The sequence below is a fragment of the Sebastes umbrosus genome, chromosome 21 (genome assembly GCF_015220745.1).
Source record: "Sebastes umbrosus isolate fSebUmb1 chromosome 21, fSebUmb1.pri, whole genome shotgun sequence".
In the NCBI taxonomy this organism is placed as follows: Eukaryota; Metazoa; Chordata; class Actinopteri; order Perciformes; family Sebastidae; genus Sebastes; species Sebastes umbrosus.
Window position 1 is genome coordinate 117,440 of NC_051289.1, and position 15,000 is coordinate 132,439.

At 43.6% G+C, this 15,000-nt stretch overlaps 1 protein-coding gene across 1 annotated transcript in view; it reads left to right on the plus strand.

The window, feature by feature from the left end:
- The window catches only part of LOC119480930 (5'-AMP-activated protein kinase subunit gamma-2-like), a 45,421-nt gene that overhangs the window by 12,323 nt on the left and 18,098 nt on the right, over nt 1-15,000 (plus strand). Inside the window, exon 5 of the mRNA XM_037757586.1 lies at nt 9,567-9,799. Coding sequence (XP_037613514.1) covers nt 9,567-9,799 — 233 coding nt within the window. The remainder of the gene's footprint in view (nt 1-9,566; nt 9,800-15,000) is intronic.

Here is a 15,000-nt window from a genome sequence, read left to right on the forward strand (position 1 = left end):
ACGAGAAGATGGTGATCTGAGTCTATATTGGCGCCCCTCTTGACTCTGACATCGAGGAGAACTCTCCTCCATTTCCTATCTATTGCAATGTGGTTGATCTGGTTCTCTGTGCGGTGGTCCGGAGATATCCATGTAGCTTTATGGGTTTGTTTGTGTGGGAAAAGACTGCCTCCAATCACCAACTCGTTGAGGGCACAAAGGCTTGCAAAGAGAAGCCCGTTCTCGTTCATCTGCCCCAGACCTCCTGTCCCCATTGTTCCCTTCCCGTCATCCGTTCCAATCTTGGCATTCATGTCTCCCATCACAATCTTAATGTCTCTCTTGGGAGCCTTTTGGAAAACTGCCTGTAGTTCTTGGTAAAAAGTTTCTTTCTCTTCAAACACAGCAGTGTTGGTTGGAGTGTAGCACTGAATGGATGTGATATTGTGTCCTTTGGATGCAAACCTGGCCGTGATGATCCGTTCTGATATTGGTTCCCATTCTATGAGACTTTTAGCTGCGTCTTTTGATAGGAGTAGTCCTACTCCAGAGTAGAGGAAGGTCTCTCCAGTGGCAGTTCTTACCTCTCCAAAGGTGTTCCATCAGCTTTCACACACCCCGATAATGCTTATGTTGTAACGTTGCATTTCCTTGGCCAGTTGTACCAGTTTTCCTGTCTGGTATAATGTTCTAACATTCCAGCATCCAATTCTCGTTCTTGACTTAAGCTTTAGCAGACTTTTCCCCCCTTGAGGTCTCTGTTGAGTTTGCCCCAAGGGGTTCATGGGTCCCATTTGAGGGTCGTCTGACCCCTCGCCCTAGACCTGTCCGGTTTGGTAAAACCTGGCAGGAGTTGCCTCCCACCGGCATAGCTCTAAGGGGTCAATGGGGTGCACAAGCTCCCTTACCACGACAAGGTAACAGTCATAAAGGAGAAATCGGATTAGCTGCTGCTTTTATCAGAGCACGCTGCCACTCAGCCTCCCGTCGCCACTCAGCCTCCCGCCGCCACTCAGCCTCCCGCCGCCACTCAGCCTCCCGCCGCCCCTCCCGGACTCATTTCCGGAAGCTGAACTTGGCATTGCTTCAGTTAGAAATGTTGGCAGCTTGCTCACACTCACACACGCGCGCGCGCGCACTCACACACACACATACACACACACACACACACACACACACACACACACACACACACACACACACACACACACACACACACACACACACACACTGCTGGTGTTTGATGTTCAGCTGTTTTTGCTCGACAGTCAATCAGATGCTGTTTATCCATTACCTTCAGCTAACTTTAAGCTAACTACTTGAGCTGTTTCTGTAGATGTAGAAACACTCCCACACACTGATTGAAGAAGAGTGCGTGTGATTGGTGACTCTTCATCTCCGTTGTAACTTGGGTTTATGACAGATACCTGCAGAACTAGAGAGCCGTTCCCAGGTCTCTGTCCTGAGCCGGAGGTCAGTGCTTCCAGCTGGATGTCAGAATGATAACAGTACCAGAGGATCTGTGTCTGCTGCTGTGAGAGTCAACAGTGACCTGATATTAGAAAGCTGCTCATAATCCCTGTAACTGTGATCCTTAAATAAACCCAGCGAAGCACATCAGGCCCAGATGGAGCGCAGGAAGTGCTTTTGTTTTTGTCATCCTCACAGAGAGAGAGAGAAGTACACTGCAAAACATGTCCGTCCTATTTCTCCAAGGTTTTTAACCCCTGAGGCTCGCTTAAAAAAGCTGCTCTGATGTCCTCAGAGGACAAAAAGATCTGCGTCAAAACACTGCCATAATATATATACTGCTTCTATAGACGTCTGATAGAAAATGAGCCTCCTTCTCTCTTGATCTGTGACCTCAGTAAACATCCTCAACATGACTTTATGTTTCACGTCTTCTTCAATACAGCATGATGTTCATTTAGTGGATGATGGTCCCATTTAGAGTCAGATAGACCATAAAGCAGGGGATGCTTTAGGGCGGGGCTACCTGCTGATTGACAGGTCGTTACCACGGCGTTGTCCGGTCTGGGAGTTGTCCGTGTTTCAGTCTTTAACAACTTTAACCCTTTCACTGTGTGTTTTCACTTCATCAAGGTTCATCAGAACATTTTGATCGCCTAAAAATGTTTTATTCAGCATTCAGTTGTACTTAGCTCCGCCCTCTAGTGTCACTTCTGGTTGCAAAAAACCAAGATGGAGACGACCAGAAAAAAAACAAGATGGAGACGACTAAAAACATCATCACGAGACAAAACAAATGCTATCTTTTCTCGATGCTGACTGACTACAGGAAACAGGACAGAAACCATTCCTGCACCTGATTGGACGGTTATAAATGGTCATGGTGTACGTGGTGATATTAATAATAACAGCAACGATAAAAAAGGCTAATCTTTTGCAGTGTAGACCGGAGAGGGAGGAGTGGCTAACATGAGCAGCAAGACAAACTGAGCCGAGCTGAAACACTCTGAGGACAAACACTTCACTGTCTGTCTGTCTGTCTGTCTGACCTGATCACCTGATCACCTGTCTGTCTGACCTGATCAGCTGATCACCTGTCTGTCTGACCTGAGGATCCCTCTGGATGTAGGACAGGTTGGACTGGAGGATTAAAGATGCAGATGTTCCTCCACCGCTGGATGAACTGGTTTTATTTTCCTCTCGGCTGATTCTGAACTGTAACGTTGAACTGATTTCTTATTTAACCTCAATAACATATTTAAATCCTACATTTAGTTTTATCTATTTATTTATTTAATTTGATGACTTGATTTATCTTAATTAATCACGTTGTCCTTTTTATTTAGTTTGATTTAAGTTTAATCCACAAATTAATAGAATCCAGTTTATTTAGTTTTTTGACCTAAACGTTTTTTAATGTTTTTTTATTTTATTTTAAATAAGTGCGTTAACAGTTATATGTTTAGTTAATGTTGTTGTTTCACTGATGTACTTTTGTTTTAATTTATTTAATTGATTCTTACATTTATCTTAGTTTAATCAGCTTTATGCGATTAGTTTATATTATTATTTAAAGTTCATAGTAGCGCATAAGCTCCTGGCTGTAACCGATAAATCTCAGAGTGGATTAAACTGAGTATTTTAATGCTCATAAATTAAGATTATATTCATTTAGAGTCGTTTTAAGGCTTTTATTTTATTTTTATTTAGTTTCGTTTAGTTTCCGTGTTTTGTTTTTGAACGAACTGATTGGATGGCGATGAAGCGTCTGAGCAGCCTGATGATGAGGAAGTGGAAGGAGAAGGAGAGATGGACGGGGAGGAGGATGAGCGAACCGTACGGAGGAGGGAAGGAGGAAGAGGAGGAGGAGGAGGAAGAGGAGGAGGAGAGGCAGACAGACAGGACAGACAGACGGATGCTGAGGAGGAAGTCTGAACCGTGTGGACCGATGAAGGAGGACAAAAAGACGGAGGACAAGAAGAAGAAGAGCGACAGGAAGAAGGAACGCAGGAAGTCTCTGTCCAACATGGAGGAGGAGGAAGAGGAGGACGGCAAAGACAGTAAGAGGATGGAGACGGGCAGAGGGAGGAGGAAGTCTGCATCGTGGTTCATGGCGGAGGACAGAGCAGGAGGAGGACAGACAGACAGGAGACAGACACTGCGGCGGCGGCAGTCGGAGCCCAGCGACGTCCTGCACGTCCAACTACTTCCTCTGTCCACCAGGAAGAGGAGGGAGCTGCTGCAGAGACGGACTGGACGAAGGACGTCCTACAGCGAGGAGGGGGACGGACAGACGGACAGGAGGCGGGGTCACGAGATCACGGGACGAAGGACGTCCCACAGCGAGGAGGGGGACGGACAGACGGACAGGAGGCGGGGTCACGAGATCACGGGACGAAGGACGTCCCACAGCGAGAAGGGGGACGGACAGACGGACAGGAGGCGGGGTCACGAGATCAGACAGATGACCCGAGGGAGGTCAGAACCTGTCGGCCCTCTGGACAGTAAGCACAAAGAGTATCTGGTGGTAGTAGTACTAGTAGTAAAGAGTACCTGGTGGTAGTAGTACTAGTAGTAAAGAGTACCTGGTGGTAGTAGTACTAGTAGTAAAGAGTATCTGGTGGTAGTAGTACTAGTAGTAAAGAGTACCTGGTGGTAGTAGTACTAGTAGTAAAGAGTACCTGGTGGTAGTAGTACTAGTAGTAAAGAGTACCTGGTGGTAGTTGTACTAGTAGTAAAGAGTACCTGGTGGTAGTAGTACTAGTAGTAAAGAGTACCTGGTGGTAGTAGTACTAGTAGTAAAGAGTACCTGGTGGTAGTAGTACTAGTAGTAAAGAGTATCTGGTGGTAGTAGTACTAGTAGTAAAGAGTACCTGGTGGTAGTAGTACTAGTAGTAAAGAGTACCTGGTGGTAGTAGTACTAGTAGTAAAGAGTACCTGGTGGTAGTAGTACTAGTAGTAAAGAGTACCTGGTGGTAGTAGTACTAGTAGTAAAGAGTACCTGGTGGTAGTAGTACTAGTAGTAAAGAGTACCTGGTGGTAGTTGTACTAGTAGTAAAGAGTACCTGGTGGTAGTAGTACTAGTAGTAAAGAGTACCTGGTGGTAGTAGTACTAGTAGTAAAGAGTACCTGGTGGTAGTTGTACTAGTAGTAAAGAGTACCTGGTGGTAGTAGTACTAGTAGTAAAGAGTACCTGGTGGTAGTAGTACTAGTAGTAAAGAGTACCTGGTGGTAGTAGTACTAGTAGTAAAGAGTACCTGGTGGTAGTAGTACTAGTAGTAAAGAGTACCTGGTGGTAGTTGTACTAGTAGTAAAGAGTACCTGGTGGTAGTAGTACTAGTAGTAAAGAGTACCTGGTGGTAGTAGTACTAGTAGTAAAGAGTACCTGGTGGTAGTTGTACTAGTAGTAAAGAGTACCTGGTGGTAGTAGTACTAGTAGTAAAGAGTACCTGGTGGTAGTAGTACTAGTAGTAAAGAGTACCTGGTGGTAGTAGTACTAGTAGTAAAGAGTACCTGGTGGTAGTAGTACTAGTAGTAAAGAGTACCTAGTGGTAGTTGTACTAGTAGTAAAGAGTACCTGGTGGTAGTAGTACTAGTAGTAAAGAGTACCTGGTGGTAGTAGTACTAGTAGTAAAGAGTATCTGGTGGTAGTAGTACTAGTAGTAAAGAGTACCTGGTGGTAGTAGTACTAGTAGTAAAGAGTACCTGGTGGTAGTAGTACTAGTAGTAAAGAGTACCTGGTGGTAGCAATACTAGTAGTAAAGAGTATCTGGTGGTAGTAGTACTAGTAGTAAAGAGTACCTGGTGGTAGCAGTACTAGTAGTAAAGAGTATCTGGTGGTAGTAGTACTAGTAGTAAAGAGTACCTGGTGGTAGTAGTACTAGTAGTAAAGAGTACCTGGTGGTAGTAGTACTAGTAGTAAAGAGTACCTGGTGGTAGTAGTACTAGTAGTAAAGAGTACCTGGTGGTAGTTGTACTAGTAGTAAAGAGTACCTGGTGGTAGTAGTACTAGTAGTAAAGAGTACCTGGTGGTAGTAGTACTAGTAGTAAAGAGTACCTGGTGGTAGTAGTACTAGTAGTAAAGAGTATCTGGTGGTAGTAGTACTAGTAGTAAAGAGTACCTGGTGGTAGTAGTACTAGTAGTAAAGAGTACCTGGTGGTAGTAGTACTAGTAGTAAAGAGTACCTGGTGGTAGTAGTACTAGTAGTAAAGAGTACCTGGTGGTAGTTGTACTAGTAGTAAAGAGTACCTGGTGGTAGTAGTACTAGTAGTAAAGAGTACCTGGTGGTAGTAGTACTAGTAGTAAAGAGTACCTGGTGGTAGTAGTACTAGTAGTAAAGAGTACCTGGTGGTAGCAATACTAGTAGTAAAGAGTATCTGGTGGTAGTAGTACTAGTAGTAAAGAGTACCTGGTGGTAGTAGTACTAGTAGTAAAGAGTACCTGGTGGTAGTAGTACTAGTAGTAAAGAGTACCTGGTGGTAGTAGTACTAGTAGTAAAGAGTACCTGATGGTAGTAGTACTAGTAGTAAAGAGTACCTGGTGGTAGTAGTACTAGTAGTAAAGAGTATCTGGTGGTAGTAGTACTAGTAGTAAAGAGTACCTGGTGGTAGTAGTACTAGTAGTAAAGAGTACCTGGTGGTAGTAGTACTAGTAGTAAAGAGTACCTGGTGGTAGTAGTACTAGTAGTAAAGAGTACCTGGTGGTAGTAGTACTAGTAGTAAAGAGTATCTAGTGGTAGTAGTACTAGTAGTAAAGAGTACCTGGTGGTAGTAGTACTAGTAGTAAAGAGTATCTAGTGGTAGTAGTACTAGTAGTAAAGAGTATCTGGTGGTAGTAGTACTAGTAGTAAAGAGTACCTGGTGGTAGTAGTACTAGTAGTAAAGAGTACCTGGTGGTAGTAGTACTAGTAGTAAAGAGTACCTGGTGGTAGTAGTACTAGTAGTAAAGAGTACCTGGTGGTAGTAGTACTAGATACTCTCTTTGTCAAGTGCACCAAACATTTCCTTTGTTTGGAGGCTAACGCTAGCAGTGGGCTAACATTAGCTGGAGGCTATCGCTAGCAGTGGGCTAACATTAGCTGGAGGCTAACACTAGCAGTGGGCTAACATTAGCTGGAGGCTAACACTAGCAGTGGGCTAACATTAGCTGGAGGCTATCGCTAGCAGTGGGCTAACATTAGCTGGAGGCTATCGCTAGCAGTGGGCTAACATTAGCTGGAGGCTAACACTAGCAGTGGGCTAACATTAGCTGGAGGCTAACTCTAGCAGTGGGCTAACATTAGCTGGAGGCTAACTCTAGCAGTGGGCTAACATTAGCTGGAGGCTAACTCTAGCAGTGGGCTAACATTAGCTGGAGGCTAACACTAGCAGTGGGCTAACATTAGCTGGAGGCTATCGCTAGCAGTGGGCTAACATTAGCTGGAGGCTAACACTAGCAGTGGGCTAACATTAGCTGGAGGCTAACGCTAGCAGTGGGCTAACATTAGCTGGAGGCTATCGCTAGCAGTGGGCTAACATTAGCTGGAGGCTAACACTAGCAGTGGGCTAACATTAGCTGGAGGCTAACACTAGCAGTGGGCTAACATTAGCTGGAGGCTATCGCTAGCAGTGGGCTAACATTAGCTGGAGGCTATCGCTAGCAGTGGGCTAACATTAGCTGGAGGCTAACACTAGCAGTGGGCTAACATTAGCTGGAGGCTAACTCTAGCAGTGGGCTAACATTAGCTGGAGGCTAACGCTAGCAGTGGGCTAACATTAGCTGGAGGCTAACGCTAGCAGTGGGCTAAAGCTCCACATCTAAATGTCCTCTGTGTTGTTGTCTGAATCCAGATCTCAGACATTAGAGATGAGTAACTGTGATTGGAGCTCTAGAGCTACAATATCAGAGAAACGTGATGCTAATATTTATAACGAGTAAATGATGCTAATATTTAGCCTTCTGCTAACAGCAGCTAACGTGAGCCGTTAGCTAGGCTAGCCAGCGTTAGCCAGCGTGTTCAGAGAGGTATTCTGCCTCCACTCAACCCGTCACCATGGTTACTAACTGAGGGCAGCCGTGACTCGTCATATCTCTGGTTTTGGTATAACATCAATCAGACACTGTACTTTTAACAGGAAGTATGGAGACATCTGGTCCACTGGGACTGGAGGATGAACTGAGGAGACATGTTGGACAGACGGGGATGTAAACTGACACTAGATACAGCTGTTACTACGAGGTCCATTTAGTAGCTGTTCTGGAGCTTTCGACCCACTGCAGCTCCTCCCTGTGTTTACCTGAGCGTCCTGAATCATACGATGTGTTCTCAGCTCTGGTCCTCGGGCTGGTGTTGACGCTGTGAGAGCAGGAGACAGGTGTAATCCTCAGTGTGCGTCAGACCTGCTGCTAAACCAGTGAAACTAGACCAGTAATCACTGTTTGTGTCTCTGGATCACTGTGTTCAGTCTGACAGGACTCAGACCAGCTATCAGAGGACACGCATCAGATATGTCAAACACACGATGCAACTATATTCATAGTGTTCAGTCATGTGACTGGCGCAGAGGCTGGAGGGTAAAACCAAGCCACCAGGAAGAGCACAAGGCCGTCACATCTTTATTTTATACAATCAGCAAGTGTTTAGATCACCTCTCAACGAGGAAGAACAAAGATACATATACAGACTGCAAGTCTCAGTACAGACGTCAGCAACCTGCAGCTCCTCAGCTCCTCTCCAGAGACTCCCTGTGGATCTATAAACATGGAGATGAAGAACTGTTCTTTGTAGGTCTATGGTACGACGGTACGACGGAGTGTTAGGGCCACATTGAGGACAAATAAATAAATCTGAGATTTAGAGAATGAAGTCATAATATAAAGTAATCATTTTACATACTATTTTCTTTTTTTCTCGTAATATTCTGACTTTATTGTGTAAATCTCAGATGTTGTTTCCCTCAATGTGGCCCTAATACTCCGTAGTACATTGTCTCTTTGGCCCTCACTGCATTAGACTGATATACTATATACTTAGACTATAAACTGTGTTACCTTCATCACAATGATCACATGTTTTACAGCTCCAGACATTTTATTTTTTTTATTTACCTAAAATGTCTCTTTAGATATTAAAGGTTGCTGAGTCCTGCCTTATACTGTCGCCAAGATGAAAGTGTAACGTCACAGTTATCTGTACTTTCAATCTGGACGGGTCACTGGTGCTTTTGTTTGCAAGGGGAAGGAAATGAACGTTGTTTACTGTGGTCAGGCTAGCTGTCACTCGCATCTCCGTAGTTAAACCAGCCGCTGGAGACGGACACAGGCGGAGCAGACGTAGTGACACCGCTGGAGATGGACACAGGCGGAGCAGACGTAGTGACACCGCTGGAGACGGACACAGGCGGAGCAGACGTAGTGACACCGCTGGAGACGGACACAGGCGGAGCAGACGTAGTGACACCGCTGGAGACGGACACAGGCAGAGCAGACGTAGTGACACCGCTGGAGACGGACACAGGTGGAGCAGACGTAGTGACACCGCTGGAGACGGACACAGGCGGAGCAGACGTATTGACACCGCTGGAGACGGACACAGACGGAGCAGACGTAGTGACACCGCTGGAGACGGACACAGGCGGAGCAGACGTAGTGACACCGCTCACGAAGCAACGTCTCCCAAATGCATCAAATTGAACAACAACTAACAGTATTGTAAAAGCTGAGCTGTACGTAGCTAACCTTAACCCTGTACTAAAGACACTGCCCAGGTGCATTATGGGAAAATCAGGGTATCCACCTCTGCTGCTTTAATGTTTGTCTCACTAGAACTACTACTCTGGTACCTCTCTAATACACAGTCTGTACTTATACTGCTCCCTGTTGTACATCAGTACTACTAACAACTACAGCTGCAGTAAACAGTACTACCTCTCTCTGATGTAGGAGAGTAGAAGTAGAAGTACAAGTAGTATGACATGGAAATACTCAGGTGTGTGTAGTGACTCAGTGTTTCCTCCAGAGGGCCAAGTCTCCTCATCTACTCTGCAAATACTGATTCTCCTCTTGTTATGCTTCCTCCTTCTCTTCTTCTTCCTCCCTCTCTCCTCCCTCTCTTCTTCTTCCTCCCCTTCTCCCCCAGCCTACAGCCTCTCCTCCCCTCCTCCTCCTCCTCCTCCTCCCTCTCGCCCCCGTCAGGAGGAGGTTTTCCACCTGGAGACGTACCTGACGGAGCCGAGGCGTCCGGAGACCAGGAGGCTTCGCTCCTTCTCCTCTCCTCCAGACACCGGACAGCGTTTCTCCTCCTCTTCCTCCTCTTCCTCCTCCTGCTTCCAGCCGCCTCCTCTGGCTCCACCTCTTCCTGTCGGGAGGCTGGTGAGTGACACGTTCACTGTCCTCCATGTTGGTTGGCAGCGTGTTGTCTGTGCTGTGTTGTACGGGGTGATGATACAAGTTTGAGGTACTTTTCCTCCACTATTTTCCCTTTTTTAATCTGTTCTAAATGAACCTTAAAGGGAGATTAGTCCAGTATTTAATCCTCTTATCAACATGGGAGTGGACAAATATGCTGCTTTATGTAAATGTATGTATATATTTATTATTGTAAATCAATTAACAACACAGATCAATAACAGATATTGATCCAGAAACCCTCACAGGTTCTGCATTTAGCATAAAACAATATGCTCCAATCATAACATGTCAAACTGCAGCCCAACAGGCAACAACAGCTGTCAGTGTGTCAGTGTGCTGACTTGACTATGACTTGCCCCAAACTGCATGTGATTATCATAAAGTGGGCATGTCTGTAAAGGGGAGACTCGTGGGTACCCATAGAACCCATTTACATTCACTGATCTGGAGGTCAGAGGTCAAGGGACCCCTTTGAAAATGGACATGAAGGTGTGCTTGCATGTGATTGGTCAACGCAGCGTCCTGTTGGATGATGACTGGTCCTGGTGTTAGTGCATTATTAGGAGGAGATATTATGTTAAATATTAATTATAATTTGCTTCGTGTAGGAAACCCTACCGGACCGAGGAACACGCTCATGTTACACTTTAACATTGAATCCTCTGTTATCAGCAGTTTAAGATGAAGAGTACTTCCTGTCTGCTCCCTCAGTCCTCACAGTGTTAATTATTAATGCATCAACATGTTGACTCAGCAGCTATTAATATTTCAGCTGATGCATCAAACACTCAAAAACCGCTTACATTAAAAAATAATCATTTATTCTGAATGAAAACAAACTGATTAAAGTTTAAAAAGTCACGTTTTTAGCAGGAATGAACCTCGGCTGTGTTCGGCTCTGATCGGCTGTGTTCGGCTCTGATCGGCTGTGTTCGGCTCTGATCGGCTGTTTCCGGCCACGCTCGGCGTTGCGTTGCTGTCACGTTAAAGCAGCGTCAAGTGTGCAGGGGGACCGGAAACTGTGTTTTCAAAATAAGACATTCAATCACGAAAATCCAGAGAAAAACCCAACAACACTACCGGAACTGTTGGTTGTAGATTTATGACGTGAATGCTAATGAAATAATCATTTATTACACAACACAATGTTAGAAGAACTCTGTCATTTAGAATATCTGGTTCCTTCACTGGAACAGAACTAAAGGACACAGAGTGGGTGTCCACATACTTCTGGCCATTTAGGGTTTTTCTTCTTTTTATTTGTATTTATCTTTTTATTTTTTTATTTTTATTTTTATTTATCTTTTTATTTGTATTTTTATTTGTATTCATCTTTTTATTTTTTATTTTATTTGTCTTCTTATTTTTATTTTATTTATCTTTTTATTTTTATCCAGTTATCTGTGTTCAGGTTTTTAAATTCAATGATTTGTTTTTGTTTTTTATTTATCTTTTTATTTGTTAGTTTATTTATCTTTTTATTTTAATTTTTTATTTATCTTTCTATTTTTTATTTTATTTATCTTTTTATTTTTATTCATCTTTTAGTGTAATTTTTATTTTATTTATCTTGTTATTTTTATAGTATTTATCTTTTTATTTGTTTTCATCTTTTTTATTTTTATTTTATTTAACATTTTCATCTAATTCTCTGATTTGTTATCACATTGTTAAACAGCACATCATCACAGGCATGCTTTTGTTTTGAAATACAAACCGGAAGTGTAGGGTGTAGGTTAGCTCCGTAAGCTCCGTTAGCTTGGTCGGTCCTCCGGTGCTCCGTTACTCCGGTGGTCGGTGGTCACGGCGGCTGCTATTTTAACCTGAAACCGAGCGGCGGATCTTTACCGAGAGAAGAGGACCGTGTTCACCGGCAGACCGAGCTGCTTCCCGCCGGCAGAGACACGGGATGACGCCGTGAGGACGATCTGATTCCCGCTCAAACATCCAGAGGTTCATCAGAGAGGTAGCTGACGTCACAGCATCACTCAGCATCACTCAGCATCAGCAGCCAGACCTCCTCCAGAAATCAGCCTTTTTATCACACAAATCTCCGTCACTTCATCATATTAATAACTAAGACGCTGTCGCTTCGTGATGTTAATGATAGAATATAGATCTAATGATCGGCTGCTGTCACAGTCACCCTATTGATTAATAACAGGAGATCTGATCACCAAATAATCCACAAAACCAGATAATCCATAACACCAAATAATCCATAACACCAAATGATCCATAACACCAAATGATCCATAACACCAAATGATCCATAACACCAAATGATCCATAACACCAAATGATCCATAACACCAAATAATCCACAAAACCAGATAATCAATAACACCAAATGATCCATAACACCAAATGATCCATAACACCAAATGATCCATAACACCAAATAATCCATAACACCAAATAATCCATAACACCAGATAATCAATAACACCAAATGATCCATAACACCAAATGATCCATAACACCAAATGATCCATAACACCAAATAATCCATAACACCAGATAATCAATAACACCAAATGATCCATAACACCAAATGATCCATAACACCAAATAATCCACAAAACCAGATAATCAATAACACCAAATGATCCATAACACCAAATGATCCATAACACCAAATAATCCACAAAACCAGATAATCAATAACACCAAATGATCCATAACACCAAATGATCCATAACACCAAATAATCCACAAAACCAGATAATCCATAACACCAAATGATCCATAACACCAAATGATCCATAACACCAAATAATCCACAAAACCAGATAATCCATAACACCAAATAATCCATAACACCAAATGATCCATAACACCAAATGATCCATAACACCAAATGATCCATAACACCAAATGATCCATAACACCAAATGATCCATAACACCAAATAATCCACAAAACCAGATAATCAATAACACCAAATGATCCATAACACCAAATGATCCATAACACCAAATGATCCATAACACCAAATAATCCATAACACCAAATAATCCATAACACCAGATAATCAATAACACCAAATGATCCATAACACCAAATGATCCATAACACCAAATGATCCATAACACCAAATAATCCATAACACCAGATAATCAATAACACCAAATGATCCATAACACCAAATGATCCATAACACCAAATAATCCACAAAACCAGATAATCAATAACACCAAATGATCCATAACACCAAATGATCCATAACACCAAATAATCCACAAAACCAGATAATCAATAACACCAAATGATCCATAACACCAAATGATCCATAACACCAAATAATCCATAACACCAGATAATCAATAACACCAAATGATCCATAACACCAAATGATCCATAACACCAAATAATCCACAAAACCAGATAATCAATAACACCAAATAATCTATAACACCAGAGTCCTTAAACCAGTTGAGAGCCTCCTAACCTGCAGCCTCCAGCCACCAGACACCAGCCTCATCCTCCAGCCTCATCATCCTCCAGCCACCAGCCTCATCATCCTCCAGCCTCATTCATCCTCCAGCCACCAGACACCAGCCTCATCCTCCAGCCTCATCATCCTCCAGCCTCATCATCCTCCAGCCTCATCATCCTCCAGCCTCATTCATCCTCCAGCCTCATTCATCCTCAAGCCTCATTCATCCTCCAGCCACCAGACACCAGCCTCATCATCCTCCAGCCTCATCATCCTCCAGCCTCATCATCCTCCAGCCTCATTCATCCTCCAGCCTCATTCATCCTCAAGCCACCAGACACCAGCCTCATCATCCTCCAGCCTCATCATCCTCCAGCCTCATTCATCCTCAAGCCTCATTCATCCTCCAGCCACCAGACACCAGCCTCATCATCCTCCAGCCTCATCATCCTCCAGCCTCATTCATCCTCCAGCCTCATTCATCCTCAAGCCACCAGACACCAGCCTCATCATCCTCCAGCCTCATTCATCCTCCAGCCACCAGACACCAGCCTCATCCTCCAGCCTCATCATCCTCCAGCCTCATCATCCTCCAGCCTCATCATCCTCCAGCCTCATTCATCCTCAAGCCTCATTCATCCTCCAGCCACCAGACACCAGCCTCATCATCCTCCAGCCTCATCATCCTCCAGCCTCATCATCCTCCAGCCTCATTCATCCTCCAGCCTCATTCATCCTCAAGCCACCAGACACCAGCCTCATCATCCTCCAGCCTCATCATCCTCCAGCCTCATTCATCCTCCAGCCTCATTCATCCTCCAGCCACCAGACACCAGCCTCATCATCCTCCAGCCTCATCATCCTCCAGCCTCATTCATCCTCCAGCCTCATTCATCCTCAAGCCACCAGACACCAGCCTCATCATCCTCCAGCCTCATCATCCTCCAGCCTCATTCATCCTCCAGCCTCATTCATCCTCCAGCCTCATCATCCTCCAGCCTCATTCATCCTCAAGCCTCATTCATCCTCCAGCCACCAGACACCAGCCTCATCATCCTCCAGCCTCATCATCCTCCAGCCTCATTCATCCTCCAGCCTCATTCATCCTCAAGCCACCAGACACCAGCCTCATCATCCTCCAGCCTCATCATCCTCCAGCCTCATTCATCCTCCAGCCTCATTCATCCTCCAGCCTCATCATCCTCCAGCCTCATCATCCTCCAGCCTCATCATCCTCCAGCCTCATCATCCTCCAGCCTCATCATCCTGCAGGCTGCCTCCTCTAAACAGCTGCAGCTAATATATGTATTATTAATACATTTCAGAGCAGGAGCAACTATTAACAGTTAAATGCTGTTAATTTATTATTATTATTATATTATATTATTAATATGGTCACTGACTGTTAATTTATTAAATATGACTACTAACTGATGAGATGTGAAAGTTTAGTTAACGTAAGAAGAACACAGAGTGGGTGTCCATATACTTCTGGCCATTTAATCTTTTTATCTTTTATTGTTACTTTATTTATCTTTTTATTTGTATTATTATTTTATTTATCTTTTTATTTTTATTATTATTTTATTTATCTTTTATTGTTACTTTATTTTTTATTTTTATTGTTACTTTATTTAACTTTTTATTTTTATTGTTACTTTATTTATCTTTTTTTCTTTATTTATCTCTTTATTTTTATTTATCTTTTTATCTTTATTTATCT